Source organism: Mizuhopecten yessoensis, unplaced genomic scaffold, assembly GCF_002113885.1.
Source record: "Mizuhopecten yessoensis strain PY_sf001 unplaced genomic scaffold, ASM211388v2 scaffold9101, whole genome shotgun sequence".
Lineage (NCBI taxonomy): Eukaryota > Metazoa > Mollusca > Bivalvia > Pectinida > Pectinidae > Mizuhopecten > Mizuhopecten yessoensis.
In genome coordinates this window covers 273,766-297,843 of record NW_018407879.1, presented here as the reverse complement: position 1 = coordinate 297,843, position 24,078 = coordinate 273,766, and the positions used below count along the sequence as shown (strand labels likewise).

At 36.2% G+C, this 24,078-nt stretch overlaps 2 protein-coding genes across 2 annotated transcripts in view; both read right to left on the bottom strand.

Annotated features, from left to right (window-relative positions):
* Positions 1–2,377: 2,377 nt before the first annotated feature.
* Positions 2,378–6,145, bottom strand: LOC110457312 (transforming growth factor-beta-induced protein ig-h3-like). The gene is made up of 6 exons (XM_021508527.1): positions 5,964–6,145; positions 4,007–4,224; positions 3,638–3,827; positions 3,211–3,309; positions 2,865–2,975; positions 2,378–2,619 (listed from the first exon to the last, which is right to left on the bottom strand). Exons 1-6 carry the CDS (start codon positions 6,115–6,117, stop codon positions 2,492–2,494), a joined length of 900 nt encoding a protein of 299 aa, XP_021364202.1. The 5' UTR covers positions 6,118–6,145; the 3' UTR covers positions 2,378–2,491.
* Positions 6,146–17,509: 11,364 nt separating this feature from the next.
* LOC110457315 (transforming growth factor-beta-induced protein ig-h3-like) overlaps positions 17,510–24,078 on the bottom strand; it is a 17,891-nt gene continuing 11,322 nt past the window's right edge. Inside the window, exons 7-12 of the mRNA XM_021508529.1 lie at positions 20,925–21,093; positions 19,157–19,374; positions 18,652–18,841; positions 18,225–18,323; positions 17,881–17,991; positions 17,510–17,656 (exon numbers count right to left, since the gene is read on the bottom strand). Coding sequence (XP_021364204.1) covers positions 17,529–17,656; positions 17,881–17,991; positions 18,225–18,323; positions 18,652–18,841; positions 19,157–19,374; positions 20,925–21,093 — 915 coding nt within the window. The 3' untranslated portion in view covers positions 17,510–17,528. The remainder of the gene's footprint in view (positions 17,657–17,880; positions 17,992–18,224; positions 18,324–18,651; positions 18,842–19,156; positions 19,375–20,924; positions 21,094–24,078) is intronic.

The following is a 24,078-nucleotide window of genomic DNA, read 5'->3' as shown; positions in this document are numbered from 1 at the left end:
TCAACTTTTTCAATTTAGGAATGTTTTGAAACAAATGGAAGGATATGTCCATTGTTGATACCCAATGGTCCTCTGATGTACACATCCAGGAGTCTGAAGGATATTTCCATTGTTGATACCCAATGGTCCGCTGATGTACACATCCAGGAGTCTGAAGGATATTTCCATTGTTGATACCCAATGGTTCTCTGATGTACACATCCAGGAGTCTGAACATGTTTATATTATGTTGTTACAATGTTATGAATTATGGTATTTTGACCATATCAATGTATACTTATATATATCATATACTGTAAATACATGTAATCTGTGTCTACTTATTTCGGTCATGTACTGTTAATACATGTGCACGAATACTATACCACACACTAACAGTTTCTGTATAGACACAGTTTATTTTCATTTACATTGTGCTTACTGTATGTCTGTTATTGGTTTTCGAACCATCAATTTGTTCTAACTTACACATTAATTATGTGGTTTGTGTGGGAGTTATCTCCCTTGAGGATGTACCCTTTATCAGCTACCATTAGAGTGTAGATTTGTTTTGCTAGAGTTATCTCCCTTACAGTTGCTTAGTGAACATTATCCATAATGTATAGTGCCTTATTTTAAAACCCGAATTTAGTCTGATGTACCTTACAAATTTGTCCTAATTTACACATGTAAATTCTCGTAGATATTTGACAGGTATCTGTTTTATAATTTGGAAATCTACTGGAATGTTCATGTCTGTGACAGTAGCATACAATCTTAAATCAAACGTATAATTTGAAAATATTTTTCCATTTTCAAAATGCTTATCCATACACAGGCATTACCCTTATCTGTGATACAATGACGGCCATAAGTATTTCATGTTATGTTGTATTCCCATGAGATCCCAGGTTAATTTACGTCTCTTTAAATCACAGGCAAACAAATAACGTGCCTTCATTACACCCAATTTTGATCGAACTCTACATCCCGTTAGAAAATTAATTAGTCCTTCGACTGGTTACCTATTGTTACTTATGGCTTTCTTATTGAAATATCAGTTTTCATCCCATCATACAGATTATACTTTCACGTCATTTATATTGACACATTAAAAATTTGCCATAATAAATTGCTTTGACCGAATAACCTATTACGATAAGAATTCTATGAAACAAATAACTATATATATATTACACATACTAAAAGAGCAGTCGTGTGCTGAAATTCATCTTTTGCAGCTAAAATTGAAACCAGGATTTGGTTTGAATAGTTATTTACAATTGAATTAAATGGAAAATGATTTACCATAAAATAAATTTGGAGTGTCACTCTGTATATGTTTAGCACGTCGGTGATATAATTCAGTCTCCTGCTGTTTACAGACCACACAAATACTACACGTGGATGACAGTAGTGGTAAAGACAACATAGTAAACGATATCATCAAGTTCAAACTATCTGATAGATTTCCTCATCTTTATCTAATGGTCGCAGAAAACTGACTCAAAGTAGACTTTGAGAAAACAAATTGTCGTCAGAAGAATTGAATAGCTAAAGATCTGTGTACCACTGTCTAAAACTAAAATTAAGCACTGAAAGTAAAAAAACATAATCTGCAAATATGCCAGACCAGGTTTCGAACCCTGAACCTCCGATCTAAGGGTACGGTGGTCCAGTCGCTGTACAGTTGTATCTTAAATACAATTTAACTGTATGACAATACTACAATTGCAACAACATTGGGAATTTCCGGCAATCTCCGGAAGATTAAAATTTCAAAGTCTACATATTTCTCTAGGTTTTTTTTCTGTAGCGGAACAGGGACCCCTAAAATCAACTATGTTGCATGTATTCTGTTGAACTCCAGCATAGAGAAATCAAACGTATTTTTATGACGGGATAGAAATGTACACATGTCAACATATCTACATATCTTAACTGGAGAAATTAAGACTGCCGGCCAAGCTGTTGTCTGTGAAGACATTCCTACGAGACATCTCAAACAAACACCTTTAGTATACCACCAACTAGTCTGGTGCAGTAAAGACCTTTAGACCATCAACTAGGCTGGGGCAGTAAGGACCTTTAGTAGACCACCGACTAGTCTGGTTCAGAAAGGACCTCTAGTAGACCACCAACTAGTCTGGTGCAGTACAGACATGCAACCTAGTCAAGTTCACATTAGAATTTGATAAATGTACACTATACTTCATTTAAGTAATACAGTTTACATCTTCTTTCGGAGTTACTTGTATTCAGCTGAACTTTTATCAAAATATCATTAGCAGTTTAAAAGTAAGGACCTAGACACAATTTCATTAGAACAACAGTATGTCCTCAATCATTTACATTTCCTTTATATCCAAGAAGCACAAATGACCACAACAGACAAAAGCATTTGTAAAAGAAATATTTTTATATTTTCCTTATTCAATACAACAATAACAAATCAATGATTAATATACACATGAAATTGACATGTAGCTGGTATTTATGATTGGAGTGATGTTCAATTATTGAGCCGGAAGTGACGTCTGTACTGTGGCGGAAGAAGGACGCTGTCGATGATGTGGATAACTCCGTTGGTAACGGCGTCATCAGGACGGATAACCATAGCGTTATCTACCTTTACCATACCTATTTAAAAAGAAAGCAAGCAATGATATCAGAAATACCTTTCCCCTGTCTAGGACGTAATATTAGTTATAAAGATATTCAAAGAAACAAAATTAGTAAACGGTAGCGGTTTTTTTTCTCTTCTGAAAAATGTAATTAACGGCAACATTTTTGCCCAAATTGAGGATATATACTTAATTAAATTTTGTGTGCTGAAAACAAACAAAGTTGATAATTGCTATTACACCTGAGAACAAGCTACCGACCATTATCCAGGGAGATGGAGATGTCCTTGCCCTCCAGAGTGGCGACCTTCTCTCCGTCAGTCAGACCTGCGCTGAAGGCTGTTCCCTTGACAACATGGTACGTCAGTACCTCTGTATATATAAGAAACACGTGTAGGGTTTAAGTGTTTAAGTGCTCTAACAATCATAAATGACTAATTATACATAAAAAGTTGCAGACCTGTAAATATCTTGTTGACTATGGGGATCAATATAGATATCGGTCATTATACTATCTTAGTTAAATAGACCTTCCTTTATTTTATCATAAGCGCTGCAAATACCAGGAGGATGTGTGAAAATGACCCAAAGAAACCTTCTCCCTTACCGGTCAAAGCGGTCTTGTTCTTCAGTAGGTTGTCCAGTGTGCCGGCTGGAAGCTTGGCGAAGGCTCTGTCTGTCGGAGCAAAGAGGGTCAGACCGTCGGCTATAGACAGAAAAAAGCAAACAAAATTTAGTTACCATGGTAAACAAAAGATTTGCCAGCTTGGATATATTTCCTCAACGTTTACTATTCAACTGTATCAATTCAGTAAGGTCCTCACATTTGGGTCATCATTTACTCGATAAGAAAAGAAAATAATTTTGACAATCATTTCTCTCTCATTCCGGATTCAGCGTCAAATGTCATATATTTTGATAACAGTGGTTTCGTACCAAGGACAGTTTCCGTGGTTGCCCTATTTCTGGGCACTGCAGACTTATTGCCGAGAGCGCATTCAGACCCACCCCTTTCATGAGTACTAAAGACTTACCACCGAGAGCGCCACCTATACCGGCGGCAGTAACGGCAGCGAGAAGGGTTTTGAGCTGACGATCGGCCTTCACCATGTCCACCATAGACTCGATCGGGATGGGAAACATTACACGGTCTACTACGTGGATCACACCGTTTGTGGCGTTTTGGTCAACCTTCACAATTGGCGAGCCATCGGCAGTCACCACCTGTGGCACCGAAAGATACAGTTTAATAATAATTTTATCTTCACTTATATAAAGTCTCAAAAAGAATTCACACATATTTTGTAACTTTACTGTTGTCAGCATTATTGCGTTAGAATATACACTTTATTCCCGTAAAGTAACCCTTGATAATACCAAAAAATGATTTCTTAATTGCGTACCTTGCCGCCCTGGTAAATGTTGATCCTAATCTTGGCTGGAGGCAACAAAGAGGCAGCCTGGAGTTCGTTGGACAGCTGAGAGGAGTACACCTTTCCACTGACCACGTGATATTTTAGGACATCCTGTAGCGCTGTCTTGTTCTTCTTTAGGTAATTAATAATGACGCGTGGCAACTTGGTGAAAGCATCATCGGGGGGACCGAAGATAGTGAAGGGACCTGGAGAGAAACACCACAGAATACCGTGTAGGGAAACATCATAGAAGAATAAAATATATCACAGCTTCAACAAACAATGACAAATCATAGCACAACAGCAACAAAGACAATGTATTCCATAGTGACATCGTACAAGGAAAAAATAAACCACAGCGTCAATACATGGGGACAAATACATCGACAGCACATAATGACAAAATATACAAATCGATCACATTGTCAACGTAAAGTGTCAAAATATATCACAGCTTCACCACATAATAGCACAACATAAAATTATATCACAATGTCAAAACAGCTTCAACAAAACATAACACAATATACCAAAACGTCTATACACAAGGACACAACTATCACAACGTCACCACACCAGGACAAAACTACCACAGCGTCACCACACGCGGTCAAAACTACCACAGCGTCACCACACACGGACGAAACTACCACAGCGTCACCACACAAGGACGAAACTACCACAGCGTCACCACACACGGACAAACTACAACAGCGTCACCACACACGGACAAAACTACCACAGCGTCACCACACAAGGACAAAACTATCACAGCATCACCACACACGGACAAAACTACCACAGCGTCACCACACAAGGACAAAACTACCACAGCGTCAACACACACGGACAAAATAGTCCACAGAATCAAGACACAAAGATAAAACAAAACAGTCAACATACGAAAACAAAATGTACCATATTCTCACCATACCAGGGCAAAATACGCAACAGTGTAAACACACAAGGGCAAAATATACCACAGCGTCAGCACTTAACACACTAAGGCAAACTATACTACAACGTCGACACAATGATAAAGTCGTCCGCAGCATAAACATACAAGGACAACATATATCACAGCGTCAATATACAATGTTAAACTATTCTACAGCGTCAACACAAAGTACAGATATAATAGCGTCAACACATAAGAGCAAAATTCACCACAGCGTCAATACAAACTAGTTGATTATAAAAGATTCTACAGCGACAACAAACAAAGACAAATATACCACTGTCATCACACTAGAACACAATACACATCATTAATTTGCGAGAAAAACATTTCAAACCAACTCACAAAGACAAAATACACCCGTCAATAAACAAAGTAAAATATATTACAGCTCAATCATAAAAGGACAAAATACATATAGTTATATACACTACAACGTCAGTAGAAAAGTACAAATTTGGACCTCAAAAAGACACTGAAAACAACAACGATGGACCTCAAAAAGACCCTAAAAAAAACAACGATTGAAAAGACACTATTAGCATATTCAAACTCCTCCAAAACAGTAAAACACATTTGTTTGTATGTACGGGACCTGACAACTTCAATATACATCACATAAATGTATGTCTGTTCAAATAATGCAATATTGCTACGAAAATCAGGTTTATATATGTATAAACGTAAACGTAACCTGAAATGTTTTCATAAATCAGGCTTATATATGTATAAATGTAAACGTAACCTGAACTGTTGTCATAAATCAGGTTTATATATGTATAAATGTAAACGTAACCTAAACTGTTGTCATAAATCAGGCAATGAAAGGATGTTACAAAGAAAACGTTCCACGTTCTGGATTAGGAACATGTCAAGAACGAGCTCTTCATTTTAAGCAATTGTCACAGTATAAATTTAAATGCATGTTTATAATATGAAAAGGTTACATTAGATTAATATAATAAAGCCTATCAATATACAATGTACCTCCGGTCGAAAGGGTTTCGGCAAGACCAGCCTCCTTGACAAGGGCTACCAGAGTCTTGGCGCCAAGCTTTTCCGCAAGCTCCACCAAATTACCCTGCTGGCAATACCCTAGAGACACGAAACAGAGGAGGGAGATGACTGCAAGTACCTTCATGATGACGCAGTGTAGCTACCGGTAACTCAGAACCATCAGGTCTTATATAGGTTTGGTTGTGTGACCAGTTCATATAACGTTAGATAAAATCACGTCCTGAGTTATCAGGCACGTGGGAAGGGTCTCACGAGTAATTTATTTACTCAGTACAAGAAGACGGACAAGGTCATTTCGGACAATCTTAAGCTACACTTATTGGTCACGTGTACTAACGACGTGAGTCAAGGCTTATATAGTCATGATGAAGAATGTTGCGTGCGATGAGGATTAGCAGTTTGTTTATCATCCTACGAACTACCTATAAATACATGTATATCTTGCCGTATAATTATCAATGTAGTGAAACAAGTTAAAAAATAGAAAAATGTTTAATTTTAGTTTTCAGCAGAATTTCCTGAGCAATGTTTTGACGACCTAGTATCTTGACCAGTCTCTGGCCGCGAGTTTTATCTGACCATGCTGTTTGACCTTCGTATAAATGTAAACACGTTTATCGGGAGAATTTATGATATCGTTAAATATCCTCAGTGGATTTTACCAATTTTCAAAAGTTCAGTTATACATAACATGTGAATATAACTGAAACAAGTTAGAACTTGGACATATACATGTATGCTTTGGGAATCAATATGATATAATTTGGTATAAGATGAAATATGATTTAAAATCGAAATGTTAATTTGTTTTAGTCTCAAAGGTTTGCTTTTCTATGAGATAAAGCAAAAGGAACTTCATAAAACATATCCGGAACTGCGCGTGGGTTGACCATATATTCAAATTTGAAGTGGACAAGATAAACAAGATAAGAATTTGTGTCTACATTGACCATGTGCTGATGTGTGTAACTGCTCACGAGACACCAGCCGTGGTCACGAGATGGAGGTCACCAACACGTGACTACCCAAATTTAGGAGTTCACGAGAACATTATGGAAAGTCCAATGTGTCTGTGTGGCTCTGCATTTGCAAATACAAATATTTTCTGTTAATGTAAGTCGAAATTATCAAATACAACGTTGAACTGTGTTAAATAATTTTCATCTACAACGCGTCAATAGCAGTATCGACATTCAGCCGAGACTAAGAACAACAGCCGTATTACACTAGCGTGTTATCTGGTTTAATTATTCCCCTGGCTTGGAGGCAGCAGGTACAATTTATTAAAAAGGGGAAACAAAACTAGATAGTTAGATCAAATTTCTCACCACATGCTATTGTATATCTGTTATTAAAACAAAACACAAGAAAAACTCTTTTGCTATCAATTTCAGAAAAGCGTTTGATATTTTTCGGCGTCTTTTTTGTATGGAAAATGGGCTGAACAAGTTTTAATGTTAAAAACTAAATATGTATCAAGACATAGAGGTTTGATTTCCTAACAGTGGTGAATAGTTCCCACGTGTGATAATTGGCGTGACAAAAGGAGCAAATGTATCATCGTTTCTTTCTCTCATTCTTTCTCTATCTACCATACATATCATGTTTCATAAGGAACTTAACATATTTAACGCAATCTATTTATATTTCTTTTTACGGAACGACACAATTCTATCAGAAGAGTCAGCAACAGAATGACAGGAAGAACTAGATACGTTAGGTCATATGAGCCGAAGTGACCTATTGCCATCACTCTTTATATATATACCTAAACCTACATTAGGTGACTCTATGTCATCAATTAGTACCTTTACACTCATTGTCATATCAGGTATGTTGATCAGAACTTAATAATTGTTCATGATATTATATATAGTGCAGGAAACAAAAAAAACCTAATCCAATAGAAATAGATATATTGGATCAATTGTTGTTGGACATATAACATTATGTAATTATAATTATAGATATATGTGAGATAAATCATATCATTAAGGTAATTCCAGACGACATTGATTTAAAATATATTGTCTACGTATAATTTTGATGTACGTGTTTTTGGCGGTATTGTGGTGTGTTTTCTTTTAGCATTTTGGAGCTGGCAGTATTATTCGCCGTTTTAACAGGAATGGTTTTATTTTTCAACCAAAGTTTAACAATTGTTTTTCTAATTTTTGAAGCATAATGTTTACGCATTTTTTCTGCAATATTTCAATATTTTTCGGCATTTTAAAAGCTGAGTCGTAACTAAATGAGAAGCTAAAAGATCTGTAGAATATGAAAAAATGGCAATGTAAGGACGGTAAACCTACATTTATATGATTGCAATAAGAAAGTTCCGGAGAGGGGGTGCATCTGTTGTCACTCCGTTAAATCCGTGTAGTGATCGTATAGGTTTTGGTAATTATTACGAGTCAACAACTTCCCCTGCAGTCCTCTCTAGACCTCGCCTCTTCGTCAGGTTACAGACCTGTTTTCACTACAGGTTCGCACACTGCATGTAGTGGTCACACAAGCAATCGATTCAATAACTCAACAAGGTATCTCAGAATGCAGATAACTGTTTATTAACAAGACGAAATGAATATTCATAACATAAGCGCCGATCAATGACAACAAGGAGAGGTACTGCTAAGTAGCTCAATCCCTATGCATAGTAATGGCCTATCCTACCTAACAGTACTACCAGTAGACCACTGCCATGTCTCAAAAGTGTAAACACACATATTTCAGTACCGATATAGCAGCAGCACATCGTAAGAGACATACACTGAACGAAAAGTCCTACCCCTAATTATGGTGAATAAAACTAAAAATAGCAAATCCCTGTCTGTAAATCGTATATAACAATTATACTGAAACGAGTAATTAAAACGTGAGAAGGAAACAACAGAACTTCCCACATAAATCTATAATTGCAACTAGGCCTTAGATCCCTCATTTATTGCTTGATTGATGTGTTACCCATACAGATGCTAAAGTTAACAATTCAGACGAGTTGGTGGGTCCAACTAAATATTCCGTAACTTCAGTTTGAATCCACTCATCGGATTCGGATACATTATAATTAACTTCTCTCAATACACGAGAAACATATACTATATGCGAACTACATCAGTATGTTAGTAAAAGTAGCTAAACGAAAGACATAATTATGCAACATTATTCATCGCCAGATTTGCAAGTATATCATAATGGGACGACATTGTTCCGCATCATCGACTTGATTGCTGGACATGGTTATTTACTGATTTCGACTCAGACTGTTCGAACTATACTATATTTTACCAACTTTTAATGTCTAGTAACTTCAACAGGGTATGTTTATCGTATTTGATCCGAATGGAAGTAAATAAATATATTATTTGATCCGAATGGAAGTAAATAAATATATTATTTGATCCGAATGGAAGTAAATAAATATATTATTTGATCCGAATGGAAGTAAATAAATATATTATTTGATCCGAATGGAAGTAAATAAATATATTATTTGATCCGAATGGAAGTAAATAAATATATTATTTGATCCGAATGGAAGTAAATAAATATATTATTTGATCCGAATGGAAGTAAATAAATATATTATTTGATCCGAATGGAAGTAAATAAATATATTATTTGATCCGAATGGAAGTAAATAAATATATTATTTGATCCGAATGGAAGTAAATAAATATATTATTTGATCCGAATGGAAGTAAATAAATATATTATTTGATCCGAATGAAAGTAAATAAATATATTATTCATTCATTGCAGAATTGTTTTCATACGCAGTACACAATTACAAAATACAGACAAAACATGGTTGAATACATGTACATTAATACTACAAAACAGAATATATACGATATGTTTGCTACAGACATTTTCCCACTAATATATATATATATGTTATCATTCAGGCATGAGCAATCTCACTTCAAAGTTTGGTCGACTGGCGGTGAATTCAAGACAGATGGTGTCAATAAACAGAGCTGTAACATACTGTGTAAACCGGCAACAGTTAAGTGTGTTGGCCAGTGTCCGAGCCACGGTTCCTCCTCCGACCATCAAACAAACCTCATTGTTACCTGACTCGCTATATAAATGCATATTAATCAATTTCGACTGTTTCCAAGACAATTCACCAAACGAACTATAGCTAATGTGTGCTACCGTAAAACTGTTGACTGGTCATCGTAAAACTGTTGACTGGTCACGTGAAACTGTTGACTGGTCACGTGCAACTGTTGACTGGTCACATGTCAGGTAATCGAACGCACCTATAATTACAAGCACCCCGATGATCAAGCGTTTTTGGTACTGGATTGTTCCCTCGGAGTTGGGACCCACCAAATGAACTGTTTCCCTCGGCCTGCGGCCTCGGGAAACAGTTCATCTGGAGGGTCCTCGGGAAAGTAGTTTTGACTGTTGACTGATAAGGCATGAAACAACTGTATACTACCAACGTCTTATCACGGGTAAGTCACAAACAGTGTAAACCGACAACAGTTTAGTGTGTTGGCCAGTGTCCGAGCCACAGTACCTCCTCCGACCATGAAATAAACCTCACTACAAACATTTTATATACGTAACCGACACAACATAATCCTATCATAGGTAAGTCACATAATTAACATCCTATGAAGCGTAACCCCCACAACATACATCCTATCACAGGTAAGTCACATAATTGACATCCTATAAAGCGTAACAGACACAACATAATCCTATCACAGGTAAGTCACATAATTATCATCCTATCAAGGGTAACCTCCACAACATAATCCTATCAGAGGTAAGTCAAATAATTAACATCCTATCAGGTGTAACCTCCACAACATAATCCTATCAGAGGGAAGTCAAATAATTAACATCCTATCAGGGGTAACCTCCACAACATACACCCTATCACAGGTAAGTCACATAATTAACATCCTATAAAGCGTAACCCCCGAAACATACACCATATCACAGGTAAGTCAAATAATTAACATCCTATCAGGGGTAACCTCCACAACATACATCCAATCACAGGTAAGTCACATAATTAACATCCTATAAAGCGTAACCGACACAACATAATCCTATCACAGGTAAGTCACATAATTAGCATCCTATCAAGGGTAACCTCCACAACATAATCCTATCAGAGGTAAGTCAAATAATTAACATCCTATCAGGGGTAACCTCCACAATATACACCCTATAACAGGTAAGTCACATAATTAGCATCCTATTAAGCGTAACCCCCACAACATACATCCTATCACAGGTAAGTCACATAATTAACATCCTAAAAAAGCGAAACCCCCACAACATACATTCTATCACAGGTATGTCACATAATTAACATCCTATAAAGGGTTAATCCCCACAACATAATCCTATCAAAGGTAAGTCACATAATTGACATCCTATAAAGTGTAACCGACACAACATAATCCTATCACAGGTAAGTCACATAATTAACATCCTATAAAAGGGAAACCCCCACAACATACATCCTATCACAGGTTAGTCACATAATTAACATCCTATAAAAGGGTAACCCCCACAACATACATCCTATCACAGGTAAGTCACATAATTAGCATCCTATCAAGGGTAACCTCCACAACATAATCCTATCACAGGTAAGTCACATTATTAACATCCTATAAAGGGTTAATCCCCACAAAATAATCCTACCAAAGGTAAGTCACATAATTAACATCCTATAAAAGGGTAACCCCCACAACATACATCCTATCACAGGTTAGTCACATAATTAACATCCTATAAAGGGTTAATCCCAACAACATACATCTTATCACAGGTAAGTCACATAATTAACATCCTATAAAGGGTAACCCCCACAACATACATCCTACTTATTTCTTTCATAGTTAAGAAATAATCAGTATCTGTACATGTATTATTGTGGAATACGTAAAGATTAATATTGGCAACGGTTAAAGTCATAATCGATAATCGATCATTTTAATTGGAAGTAGTAGATAAATTGGTAATCAACTCCATTATTAGTTTGTAATTGTATAGGACTGGATACCCAAATAAAGTCACAAAACTACTGTTACATCAGTACACAGAGTTGTTAGCTATACATAAAGGTTCGTTCTTCTATAATGAATGGATTTTGACGCAACTTTATGCAGTTTTGTCTATGATAGAAAAATCATTAGAATAAAATGACTTTCAATAAATACTTGACATTGTTTACATTTGACAATTTGATTTCAATAATGAACTGATTATCATTGAATATGGAACTTGTAATCGGAAATCGGAATCAAAAACTGCAAACCGGTCAATTTTTTATCATTAAAGATCATTGGCCCATCATTACTAAATAGGTCACATTGAGGAGAGAAAATTTATTTATGTAAGTGCATATATCATCGCCAAATAATTCATTATTATTACTCAATAAAAAAATCTTTCGTCGCTGATATAGTAGCTATAGAATTAAATTTACCCATCAAAGATGAATTTTTATGATAGAATATATGAAAGCGAGAAATTGTTGTAGTATTGACGGTTGATATTACCATATCATATGGTACAAAATGCAATTTTGCTAAACTAATAGGGTAACATGTTCTAGATGATCCGAACATTCTACTAACTTTGGTTCTTTCCTTGTGTTAGTGTTGCGCATGCAGTATTATTAGGACAAGTGCATGTTGTCCAATAATCCATGGTTGTCTAACAATGAAAAACATTGCTGATGTGGAAGAATAAATACGATATTCGATCAAACACAAAAAGGGTGCTCTTAATAAATCCCTTTCATGCTCAATCTGACATTTTCTATATATATTCAAATCCACCACCCAAACATTTGTGCAGTCGTTCAAAGGAACAAATCAACTAACTTTACATAGACAATAGGCATAATCAGAATATAATGCTAGACCACTAGTTCAATCTAAATAAATACAGCTGTTCATTATTACGTACCGCATGAACCGTAGGTATTTTTATTAACATCTGATTTTAATGAGATTGCCACTGGTTTACATTACCTCGCCTGGTTATGTAAACGCTAAAGCTCACAAAGTCATTCGTCATACGAGTGAAGATGATATTGGCATATCAGTGAAGTATGCAACATTTCTATGGGTTTTAAGTAAATGCACCCATTCTCTTAATAAGAACAAACGGTTGGGGTGCCTTTAAAGGGTAAGTGCATTTATTAGGATGAATATGGTAATAAATATTTGAAGTACTAGAGCAAAGATATAACAAACTAATTTCTGTATTTTTATCTGTTGTTTTGCTATAGGATGTTGCAGAACAGTAGAATCTCAATATAATTAATACTTAATGTTCATTTTCCTATCTGGTTTACTGCCAACGTATTTAAAGGTCCCGTATCCTCTTCACAATTTCTTTGTAAATTTCCCCCCACTTATGAACAAACAACGTTTTAATTTCATAATTTCTCATGACAAATGGTAGAATAATAATACAGTTTGCTGTACATTTGTTTATGGTGATTAAGTTTAAATCAACCAGGTAAGACTATATTATAGGTCACTGACACAGTTGTGCTCCCCATACCTACAACAAGTAGGCACCAAGACAATGGTCAGCTTTAAGAAAGGGAAGAATGTGGGCAGAGACTACCCAACGTCGCTATCAACTACAGCAACATGTCATGTGTAACGGCCAACAAAGCAAACTGTATGATAAGATGGTCACCGGTTACTGGTGGAAACATCGACACTACCCGGATGATCCTTACGCTCCCTATCACAAACGTACAAATATCCTGAATTTTGGCAAAAGTGCTGTACCCTCATTCCTGCATTAACTTAACTGTATATCATTATAGCTTTAGTAAGTGCTGTACATGTTAACACTAGGTATGTGATTGGGTTAAAATTGTTTTAAGGTACTTACCGTTTTTCGTCTACATCAAACATGAGAGTAATTACTTGAAATTGACATTGTCTGTACTTTGTAATACCGTCATATATGTTATAAGGTTTGTTTAGATGATGTAGTTATTATGTCGTCACTTCATTGCTTATTGAATGGAAATAAGGAAACACAGATTGACCAATCGTAATGGAATAATGCTCAGATTAATTCACTTATAAATAGATAATGGGAAAACATATTAGACATGCTTATAAACTAAGGTCAAAGTGGGGCTATATTTCATTTTAACTGCAGACTAGATAAAATAATCGAAAGCATATTAAAACAGATTTCCAGGAGAGGCAAGAAAGCAAAAAAAAGTATATATGTTTTAGCTTTATGAATTGATGTTTATTACGAAAATTGAGCGTCTTGAGTAAAATTAATCAACTTTTTCAATTTAGGAATGTTTTGAAACAAATGGAAGGATATGTCCATTGTTGATACCCAATGGTCCTCTGATGTACACATCCAGGAGTCTGAAGGATATTTCCATTGTTGATACCCAATGGTCCGCTGATGTACACATCCAGGAGTCTGAAGGATATTTCCATTCTTGATACCCAATGGTCCTCTGATGTACACATCCAGGAGTCTGAAGGATATTTCCATTGTTGATACCCAATGGTCCTCTGATGTACATATGCAGGAGTCTGAAGGATATTTCCATTCGTGATACCCAATGGTCCTCTGATGTACACATCCAGGAGTCTGAAGGATATTTCCATTCTTGATACCCAATGGTCCTCTCATGTACACATCCAGGAGTCTGAAGGATATTTCCATTCTTGATACCCAATGGTCCTCTGATGTACACATCCAGAAGTCTGAAGGATATTTCCATTGTTGATACCCACTGGCCCTCTGATGTACACATCCAGGAGTCTGAAGGATATTTCAATTCTTGATACCCAATGGTCCTCTGATGTACACATCCAGGAGTCTGAAGGATATTTCAATTCTTGATACCCAATGGTCCTCTGATGTACACATCCAGGAGTCTGAAGGATATTTCCATTGTTGATACCCAATGGTCCTCTGATGTACACATGCAGGAGTCTGAAGGATATTTCCATTGTTGAAACCCACTGGTCCTCTGATGTACACATCCAGGAGTCTGAAGGATATTTCCATTGTTGATACCCAATGGTTCTCTGATGTACACATCCAGGAGTCTGAAGGATATTTCCATTGTTGATACCCAATGGTCCTCACATGTACACATCCAGGAGTCTGAAAGATATTTCCATTGTTGATACCCACTGGTCCTCTGATGTACACATCCAGGAGTCTGAAGGATATTTCCGTTGTTGATACCCAATGGTTCTCTGATGTACACATCCAGGAGTCTGAACATGTTTATATTATGTTGTTACAATGTTATGAATTATGGTATTTTGACCATATCAATGTATACTTATATATATCATATACTGTAAATACATGTAATCTGTGTCTACTTATTTCGGTCATGTACTGTTAGTACATGTGCACGAATACTATACCACACACTAACAGTTTCTGTATAGACACAGTTTACTTTCATTTACATTGTGCTTACTGTATGTCTGTTATTGGTTTTCGAACCATCAATTTGTTCTAACTTACACATTAATTATGTGGTTTGTGTGGAAGTTATCTCCCTTGAGGATGTACCCTTTATCAGCTACCATTAGAGTGTAGATTTGTTTTGCTAGAGTTATCTCCCTTACAGTTGTTTAGTGAACATTATCCATAAGGTATAGTGCCTTATTTTAAAACCCGAATTTAGTCTGATGTACCTTACAAATTTGTCCTAATTTTCACATGTAAATTCTCGTAGATATTTGACAGGTATCTGTTTCTTAATTTGGAAATCTACTGGAAAGTTCATGTCTGTGACAGTAGCATACAATCTTAAATCAAACGTATAATTTGAAAATATTTTTTCATTTTCAAAATGCTTATCCTTACACAGGCATTACCCTTATCTATGATACAATGACGGCCATACGTATTTCATGTTATGTTGTATTCCCATGGGATCCTAGGTTAATTTACGTCTCTTTAAATCACAAGCAAACATATAACGTGCCTTCATTACACCCAATTTTGATCGAACTCTACATCCCTTTAGAAAATTAATTAGTGCTTCGACTGGTTACCTATTGTTACTTATGGCTTTCTTATTGAAATATCAATTTTCATCCCATCATACAGATTATACTTTCACATCATTTATATTGACACATTAAAAATTTGCCATAATAAATTGCTTTGACCGAATAACCTATTACGATAAGAATTCTATGAAACAAATAACTATATATATATTACACGTACTAAAAGAGCAGTCGTGTGCTGAAATTCATCTTTTGCAGCTAAAATTGAAACCAGGATTTGGTTTGAATAGTTATTTACAATTGAATTAAATGGAAAATGATTTACCATAAAATACTTTTGGAGTGTCACTCTGTATATGTTTAGCACGTCGGTGATATAATTCAGTCTCCTGCTGTTAACAGACCACACAAATACTACACGTGGATGACAGTATTCGTAAAGACAACATAGTAAACGATATCATCAAGTTCAAACTATCTGATAGATTTCCTCATCTTTATCTAATGGTCGCAGAAAACTGACTCAAAGTAGACTTTGAGAAAACAAATTGTCGTCAGAAGAATTGAATAGCTAAAGATCTGTTTACCACTGTCTAAAACTAAAATTAAGCACTGAAAGTAAAAAAACATAATCTGCAAATATGCCAGACCAGGTTTCGAACCCTGAACCTCCGATCTAAGGGTACCGTGGTCCAGTCGCTGTACAGTTGTATCTTAAATACAATTTAACTGTATGACAATACTACAATTGCAACAACATTGGGAATTTCCGGCAATCTCCGGAAGATTAAAATTTCAAAGTCTCCATATTTCTCTAGGTTTTTTTTCTGTAGCGGAACAGGGACCCCTAAAATCAACTATGTTGCATGTATACTGTTGATCTCCAGCATAGAGAAATCAAATGACGGGATAGAAATGTACACATATCAACATATCTACATATCTTAATTGGAGAAATTAAGACTGCCGGCCAAGCTGTTGTCTGTGAAGACATTCCTACGAGACATCTCAAACAAACACCTTTAGTAGGCCACCAACTAATCTGGTGCAGTAAAGACCTTTAGAACATCAACTAGGCTGGTGCAGTAAGGACCTTTAGTAGACCACCGACTAGTCTGGTTCAGAAAGGACCTCTAGTAGACCACCAACTAGTCTGGTGCAGTACAGACATGCAACCTAGTCAAGTTCACATTAGAATTTGATAAATGTACACTATACTTCATTTAAGTAATACAGTTTACATCTTCATTCGGAGTTACATGTATTCAGCTGAACTTTTATCAAAATATTATTAGCAGTTTAAAAATAAGGACCTAGACACAATTTCATTAGAACAGCAGTATGTCCTCAATCATTTACATTTCCTTTATATCCAAGAAGCACAAATGACCACAACAGACAAAAGCATTTGTAAAAGAAATATTTTTATATTTTCCTTATTCAATACAACAATAACAAATCAATGATTAATATACACATGAAATGGACATGTAGCTGGTATTTATGATTGGAGTAATGTTCAATTATTGAGCCGGAAGTGACGTCTGTACTGTGGCGGAAGAAGGACGCTGTCGATGATGTGGATAACTCCGTTGGTAACGGCGTCATCAGGACGGATAACCATAGCGTTATCTACCTTTACCATACCTATTTAAAAAGAAAGCAAGCAATGATATCAGAAATACCTTTCCCCTGTCTAGGACGTAATATTATTTATAAAGATATTCAAAGAAACAAAATCAGTAAACGGTAGCGGGTTTTTTTTCTTCTGAAAAATGTAATTAACGGCAACATTTTTGCCCAAATTGAGGATATATATTTAAACAAACAAAGTTGATAATTGCTATTACACCTAATCACAAGCTACCGACCATTATCCAAGGAGATGGAGAGGTCCTTGCCCTCCAGAGTGGCGACCTTCTCTCCGTCAGTCAGACTTGCGCTGAAGGCTGTTCCCTTGACAACATGGTACGTCAGTACCTCTGTATATATAAGAAACACGTGTAGAGTTTAAATGTTTAAGTGCTCTAACAATCATAATGACTAATTATACATTAAAAGTTGCAGACCTGTAAATATCTTGTTGACTATGGGCATCAATATAGATATCGGTCATTATACTATCTTAGTTAAATAGACCTTCCTTTATTTTGCATAAGCGCTGCAAACACCAGGAGGATGTGTGAAAATGACCCAAAGTAACCTTCTCCCTTACCGGTCAAAGCGGTCTTGTTCTTCAGTAGGTTGTCCAGTGTGCCGGCTGGAAGCTTGGCGAAGGCTTTGTCTGTCGGAGCAAAGAGGGTCAGACCGTCGGCTATAGACAGAAAAGAGCAAACAAAATTTAGTTACCATGATAAACAAAAGATTTGCCAGCTTGTATATATTTCCTCAACGTTTACTATTCAACTGTATCATTTCAGCAAGGTCATCACATTTGGGTCATCATTTACTCGATAAGAAAAGAAAATACTTTTGACAATCATTTCTCTCCCATTCCGGATTCAGCCTCAAATGTCATATATTTTGTTAACAGTGGTTTCGTACCAAGGACAGTTTCCATGGTTGCCCCATTTCTGGGCACTGCAGACTTATTGCCGACAGCGCATTCAGACCCACCCCTTTCATGAGTACTAAAGACTTACCACCGAGAGCGCCACCTATACCGGCGGCAGTAACGGCAGCGAGAAGGGTTTTAAGCTGACGATCGGCCTTCACCATGTCCACCATAGACTCGATCGGGATGGGAAACATTACACGGTCTACTACGTGGATCACACCGTTTGTGGCGTTTTGGTCAACCTTCACAATTGGCGAGCCATCGGCAGTCACCACCTGTGGCACCGAAAGATACAGTTTAATAATAATTTTATCTTCACTTATATAAAGTCTCAAAAAGAATTCACACATATTTTGTAACTATACTGTTTTCAGTATTATTGCGTTAGAATATACACTTTATTCCCGTAAAGTAACCCTTGATAATACCAAAAAAAAATGATTTCTTAATAGATAAATTAATACTGAGGACATTGCAATTACATTACAATTACATTACCCTCGGACGTCTTGACCAGCAGTTACTATTGTACAAATATTTGACATTGAACCACTATCTTCTTGACCTTTAACCATTAACAAGTTGCGTACCTTGCCGCCCTGGTAAATGTTGATCCTAATCTTGGCTGGAGTCAACAAAGAGGCAGCCTGGAGTTCGTTGGACAGCTGAGAGGAGTACACCTTTTCACTGACCACGTGATATTTTAGGACATCCTGTAGCGCTGTCTTGTTCTTCTTTAGGTAATTAATAATGACGCGTGGCAACTTGGTGAAAGCATCATCGGTTGGACCGAAGATAGTGAAGGGACCTGGAGAGGAACACCACAGAATACCGTGTAGGGAAACATCATAGAAGAATAAAATATATCACAGCTTCAACAAACAATGACAAATCATAGCACAACAGCAACAAAGACAATGTATTCAATAGTGACATCGCACAAGGAAAAAATAAACCACAGCGTCAATACATGGGGACAAATACATCGGCAGCACATAATGACAAAATATACAAATCGATCACATTGTCAACGTAAAGTGTCAAAATATATCACAGCTTCACCACTTAATAGCACAACATAAAATTATATCACAATGTCAAAACACCTTTAACAAAACATAACACAATATACCAAAACGTCTACAGCGTCACCACACAAGGACAAAACTACCACAGCGTCACCACACAAGGACAAAACTACCACAGCGTCACCACACACGGACAAAACTACCACAGCGTCACCACACATGGACAAAACTACCACAGCGTCACCACAAAAGGACAAAACTACCACAGCGTCAACACACGGACAAAACTACCACAGCGTCAACTCACACGGACAAAATAGTCCACAGAAGCAGGACACAAAGATCAAACAAAACAGTCAACAAACGAAAACAAAATGTACCATATTCTCACCATACCAGGGCAAAATACGCAACAGTGTAAACACAAAAGGGCAAAATATACCACAGCGTCAGCACTAAACACCCTAAGGCAAACTACACTACAACGTCGAAACAATGATAAAGTCGTCTGCAGCGTAAACATACAAGGACAAAATATATCACAGCGTCAATATACGATGTTAAACTATTCTACAGCGTCAACACAAAGTACAGATATAATAGCGTAAACACATAAGAGCAAAATTCACCACAGCGTCAATACAAACTAGTTGATTATAAAAGATTCTACAGCGACAACACACAAAGACAAATATACCAATGTCATCACACTAGAACACAATACACATCATTAATTTGCAAGAAAAACATTTCAAACCAACTCACAAAGACAAAATACACCCGTCAATAAACAAAGCAAAATATACTATAGCTCAATCATAAAAGGACAAAATACATATAGTTATATACACTACAACGTCAGTAGAAAAGGACAAATTTGGACCTCAAAAAGACACTGAAAACAACAACGATGGACCTCAAAGAGACCCTAAAAACAACAACGATTGAAAAGACACTATTAGCATATTCAAACTTAACCAAAACAGTAATACACATTTGTTTGTATGTACGGGACCGGACAACTTCAATATACATCAGATTAATGTATGTTTGTACAAATATTGCAATATTGCCACGAAAATCAGGCTTATATATGTATCAATGTAAACGTAACCTGAAATGTTGTCATAACTCAGGCTTATGTATGTATAAATGTAAACGTAACCTGAAATGTTGTAAGGCAATGAAAGGATTTTACAATGAAAACTTTCCGCGTTCTGGATTAGGGACATGTCAAGAACGAGCTCAGTATAAATTTAAATGCTGGTTTATTATTTGAAAAAGTAACATTAAATTAATATAAATATAAGCCTGTCAATATACAATGTACCTCCGGTTGAAAGGGTTTCGGCAAGACCAGCCTCCTTGACTAGGGCTACCAGAGTCTTGGCGCCAAGCTGTTCCGCAAGCTCCACCAAATTACCCTGCTGGCAATACCCTAGAGACACGAAACAGAGGAGGGAGATGACTGCAAGTACCTTCATGATGACGCCGTGTAGCTACCGGTAACTCAGGACCATCAGCTCTTATATAGGTTTGGTTGTGTAACAAGTTTATATAACGTTATATAAAATCACGTCCTGGATTATCAGGCACGTGGGGAGGGCCTCACGAGTAATTTATTTACTTTGTGACAGACAGGACCATTTCGGACAATCTCATGCTCCATTTATTGGTTAAGTGAGTCGAGGGTCGATATTCAGAAAGACGTGTACGGTGCTTTTTAACAGTTTGTTTATTCTCTTACGAACTACATATAAATGCACGTTGTTTATCTTGGTGTATAGTTATCTATATACTACCAAAATGAAAATATCGTTGATTTTGGCAAAGCTAATAGAATTAACTGAGCAATGGTTTGACGACCTAGTATCTTGACCTGTCTCTGGTCACGGGTTTTATCTGACCTTCATATAGATGTAAACGCGCTTATCGGGTGAATTTATGATATTGTTAAATACCCTCAGTGGATTTTACCAATTTTCAAAAGTTCAGTTATACATAACATGGGCATATAACTGAAACAAGTTAGAACTTGGACATATACATGTATGCTTTGGGAATCAATATGATATATTTTGGTATAAGATGAAATATAATTTAAAATCGAAATGTTAAGTTGTTTTAGTTTCAAAGGTTTGCTTTTCTATGAGTTAGAGCAAAAGGAACTTCATAAAACAGATTACTGTATGGCCTGTATCTGTTGAGGGAATAAATCCAATATCACCAAATATTTATACTCAACAGTTTACCTTATATGAATACCAGTAACTCATTGTCTATTACTTGATAGTATTCACTGAAGATAATAGTCTAGTAAATATCTCAAATTAAATATCCCTAGTGAAAGGGTTACTATATCTCAAGAATATTGAACAAGTCTGTTTACATCAAGGAGTTACTTCCACTTATCCCAAACATCATATCAATGTACAAATATATGCCTGTGTTTTTACCACCTGTTGTAACTTTAAGGAGAGGACTTAGATAGGCTATGCCTGATGTCTGATCCTATTTACTATTGTCAATAGAATTTGTTGAAATTGAAAAAAATGAACATATCCGGAACTGCGCGTGGGTTGACCATATATTTAAACTTGAAGTGGACAAGATAAACAAGATAAGAATTTGTGTCTGCGTTGGCCATGTGCTGATGTGTGTATCTGCTCACGAGACCCCAGCCGTGGTCACGAGATGGAGGTCACCAACACGTGGCTACCCAAATTTAGGAGTTCACGACAACATTGTGGAGAGTCCAATGTGTCTGTGTGGCTCTGCATTTGTAAATGCAAATATTTTCGGTTTATGTAAGTCGAAATTATCAAATACCATGTTGAACTGTGTTAAATAATGTTCATCTACAACGCGTCAATTGCACATTGACATTAAACTCCACCTTCAAGAGAACAGAAATCTACCTAAAAGAATGCAAACAATTTCAATAACTTTTTATACCTATTTACAAAAACAAAAACCAAATATGATTCAGCCGAGACTGGCTTGGATGTAGCAGGTACAATTTATTGAAAAGGGGAAACAAAACTAGATAGCTAAATCAAATTTCCCACTTCATACTTTTGTATATCTGTTATTAAAAAAAACCCAAGAAAAACCCTTTTGCTATCAATTTCAGAAAAGCGTTTGATATTTTTCGGCGTCTTTTTGTATGGAAAATGGGCTGAACAAGTTTTAATGTTAAAAACTAAATATGTATCAAGACATTGCTAACAATGGTGAATAGTTCCAATATGCGATATTTGGCGTGACAAAAGAAGCAAATGTATCATCGTTTCTTTCTCTCATTCTTTCTCTACCTACCATACATATTATGTTTCATCAGGAACTTAACATATTTAACGCAAACTATTTATATTTCTTTTTACGGAACGACACAATTCTATAAGAAGAGTCAGCAACAGAATGACAGGAAGAACTAGATACGTTAGGTCATATGAGCCGAAGTGACCTATTGCCATCACTCTTTACATATATACCTAAACCTACATTAGGTGACTCTATGTCATCAATTAGTACCTTTACACTCATTGTCATATCAGGTATGGTGATCAGAACTTAATAATTGTTCATGATATTATATATAGTGCAGGAAAACAAAAACATCCAATAAAAATAGATATATTGGATCAATTGGTGTTGGACATATAACATTATGTAATTATAATTATAGATATATGTGAGAAAAATCATATCATCTAGGTAATTCCAGACGACCTTGATTTAAAATATATTGTCTATGTATAATTTCGATGTACGTGTTTTTGGCGGTATTGTGGCGTGCTTTCTTTTAGCATTTTGGAGCTGGCAGTATTATTCGGCGTTTTAACAGGAATGGTTTTATTTTTCAACCAAAGTTTAACAATTGTTTTTCTAATTTTTGAAGCATAATGTTTACGCATTTTTTCTGCAATATTTCAATATTTTCGGCATTTTAAAAGCCGAGTCGTAACTAAATGAGAAGCTAAAAGATCTGTAGAATATGAAAAAATGGCAATGTAAGGACGGTAAACCTACATTTATACGATTGCAATAAGAAAGTTCCGGAGAGGGGGTGCATCTGTTGTCACTCTGTTGAATCCGTGTAGTGATTGTATATGTTTTGGTAATTATTACGAGTCGACAACTTCCCCTGCAGTCCTCTCTAGACCTTGCCTCTTCGTCAGGTTACAGACCTGTGTTCTCTAGACCTCGCCTCTACGTCAGGTTACAGACCTGTATTCACTACAGGTTCGCACACTGCATGTAGTGGTCACACAAGCAATCGATTCAATAACTCAACAAGGTATCTCAAAATACAGATAACTGTTTATTAACAAGACGAAATGAATAATCATAACATTAGAGCCGAACAATGACAACAATGAGAGGTACTGCTAAGTAGCTCAATCCCTATGTAAAGTAATTGCCTATCCTACCTAACAGTACTACTAGTAGACCACTGACATGTCTCAAAAATGTAAACACAC

Excerpts from the sequence above, each read along its gene's own strand:
- LOC110457312 (XM_021508527.1), bottom strand. The coding sequence starts at position 6,117 with ATGAAGGTACTTGCAGTCATCTCCCTCCTCTGTTTCGTGTCTCTAGGG. Across the intron at positions 4,225-5,963 it reads CGAAACCCTTTCGACCGGAG|GTCCCTTCACTATCTTCGGT; the intron begins GTACATTGTATA and ends GTTTCTCTCCAG. Across the intron at positions 2,620-2,864 it reads CTCCATCTCCCTGGATAATG|GTATGGTAAAGGTAGATAAC; the intron begins GTCGGTAGCTTG and ends CTTTTTAAATAG.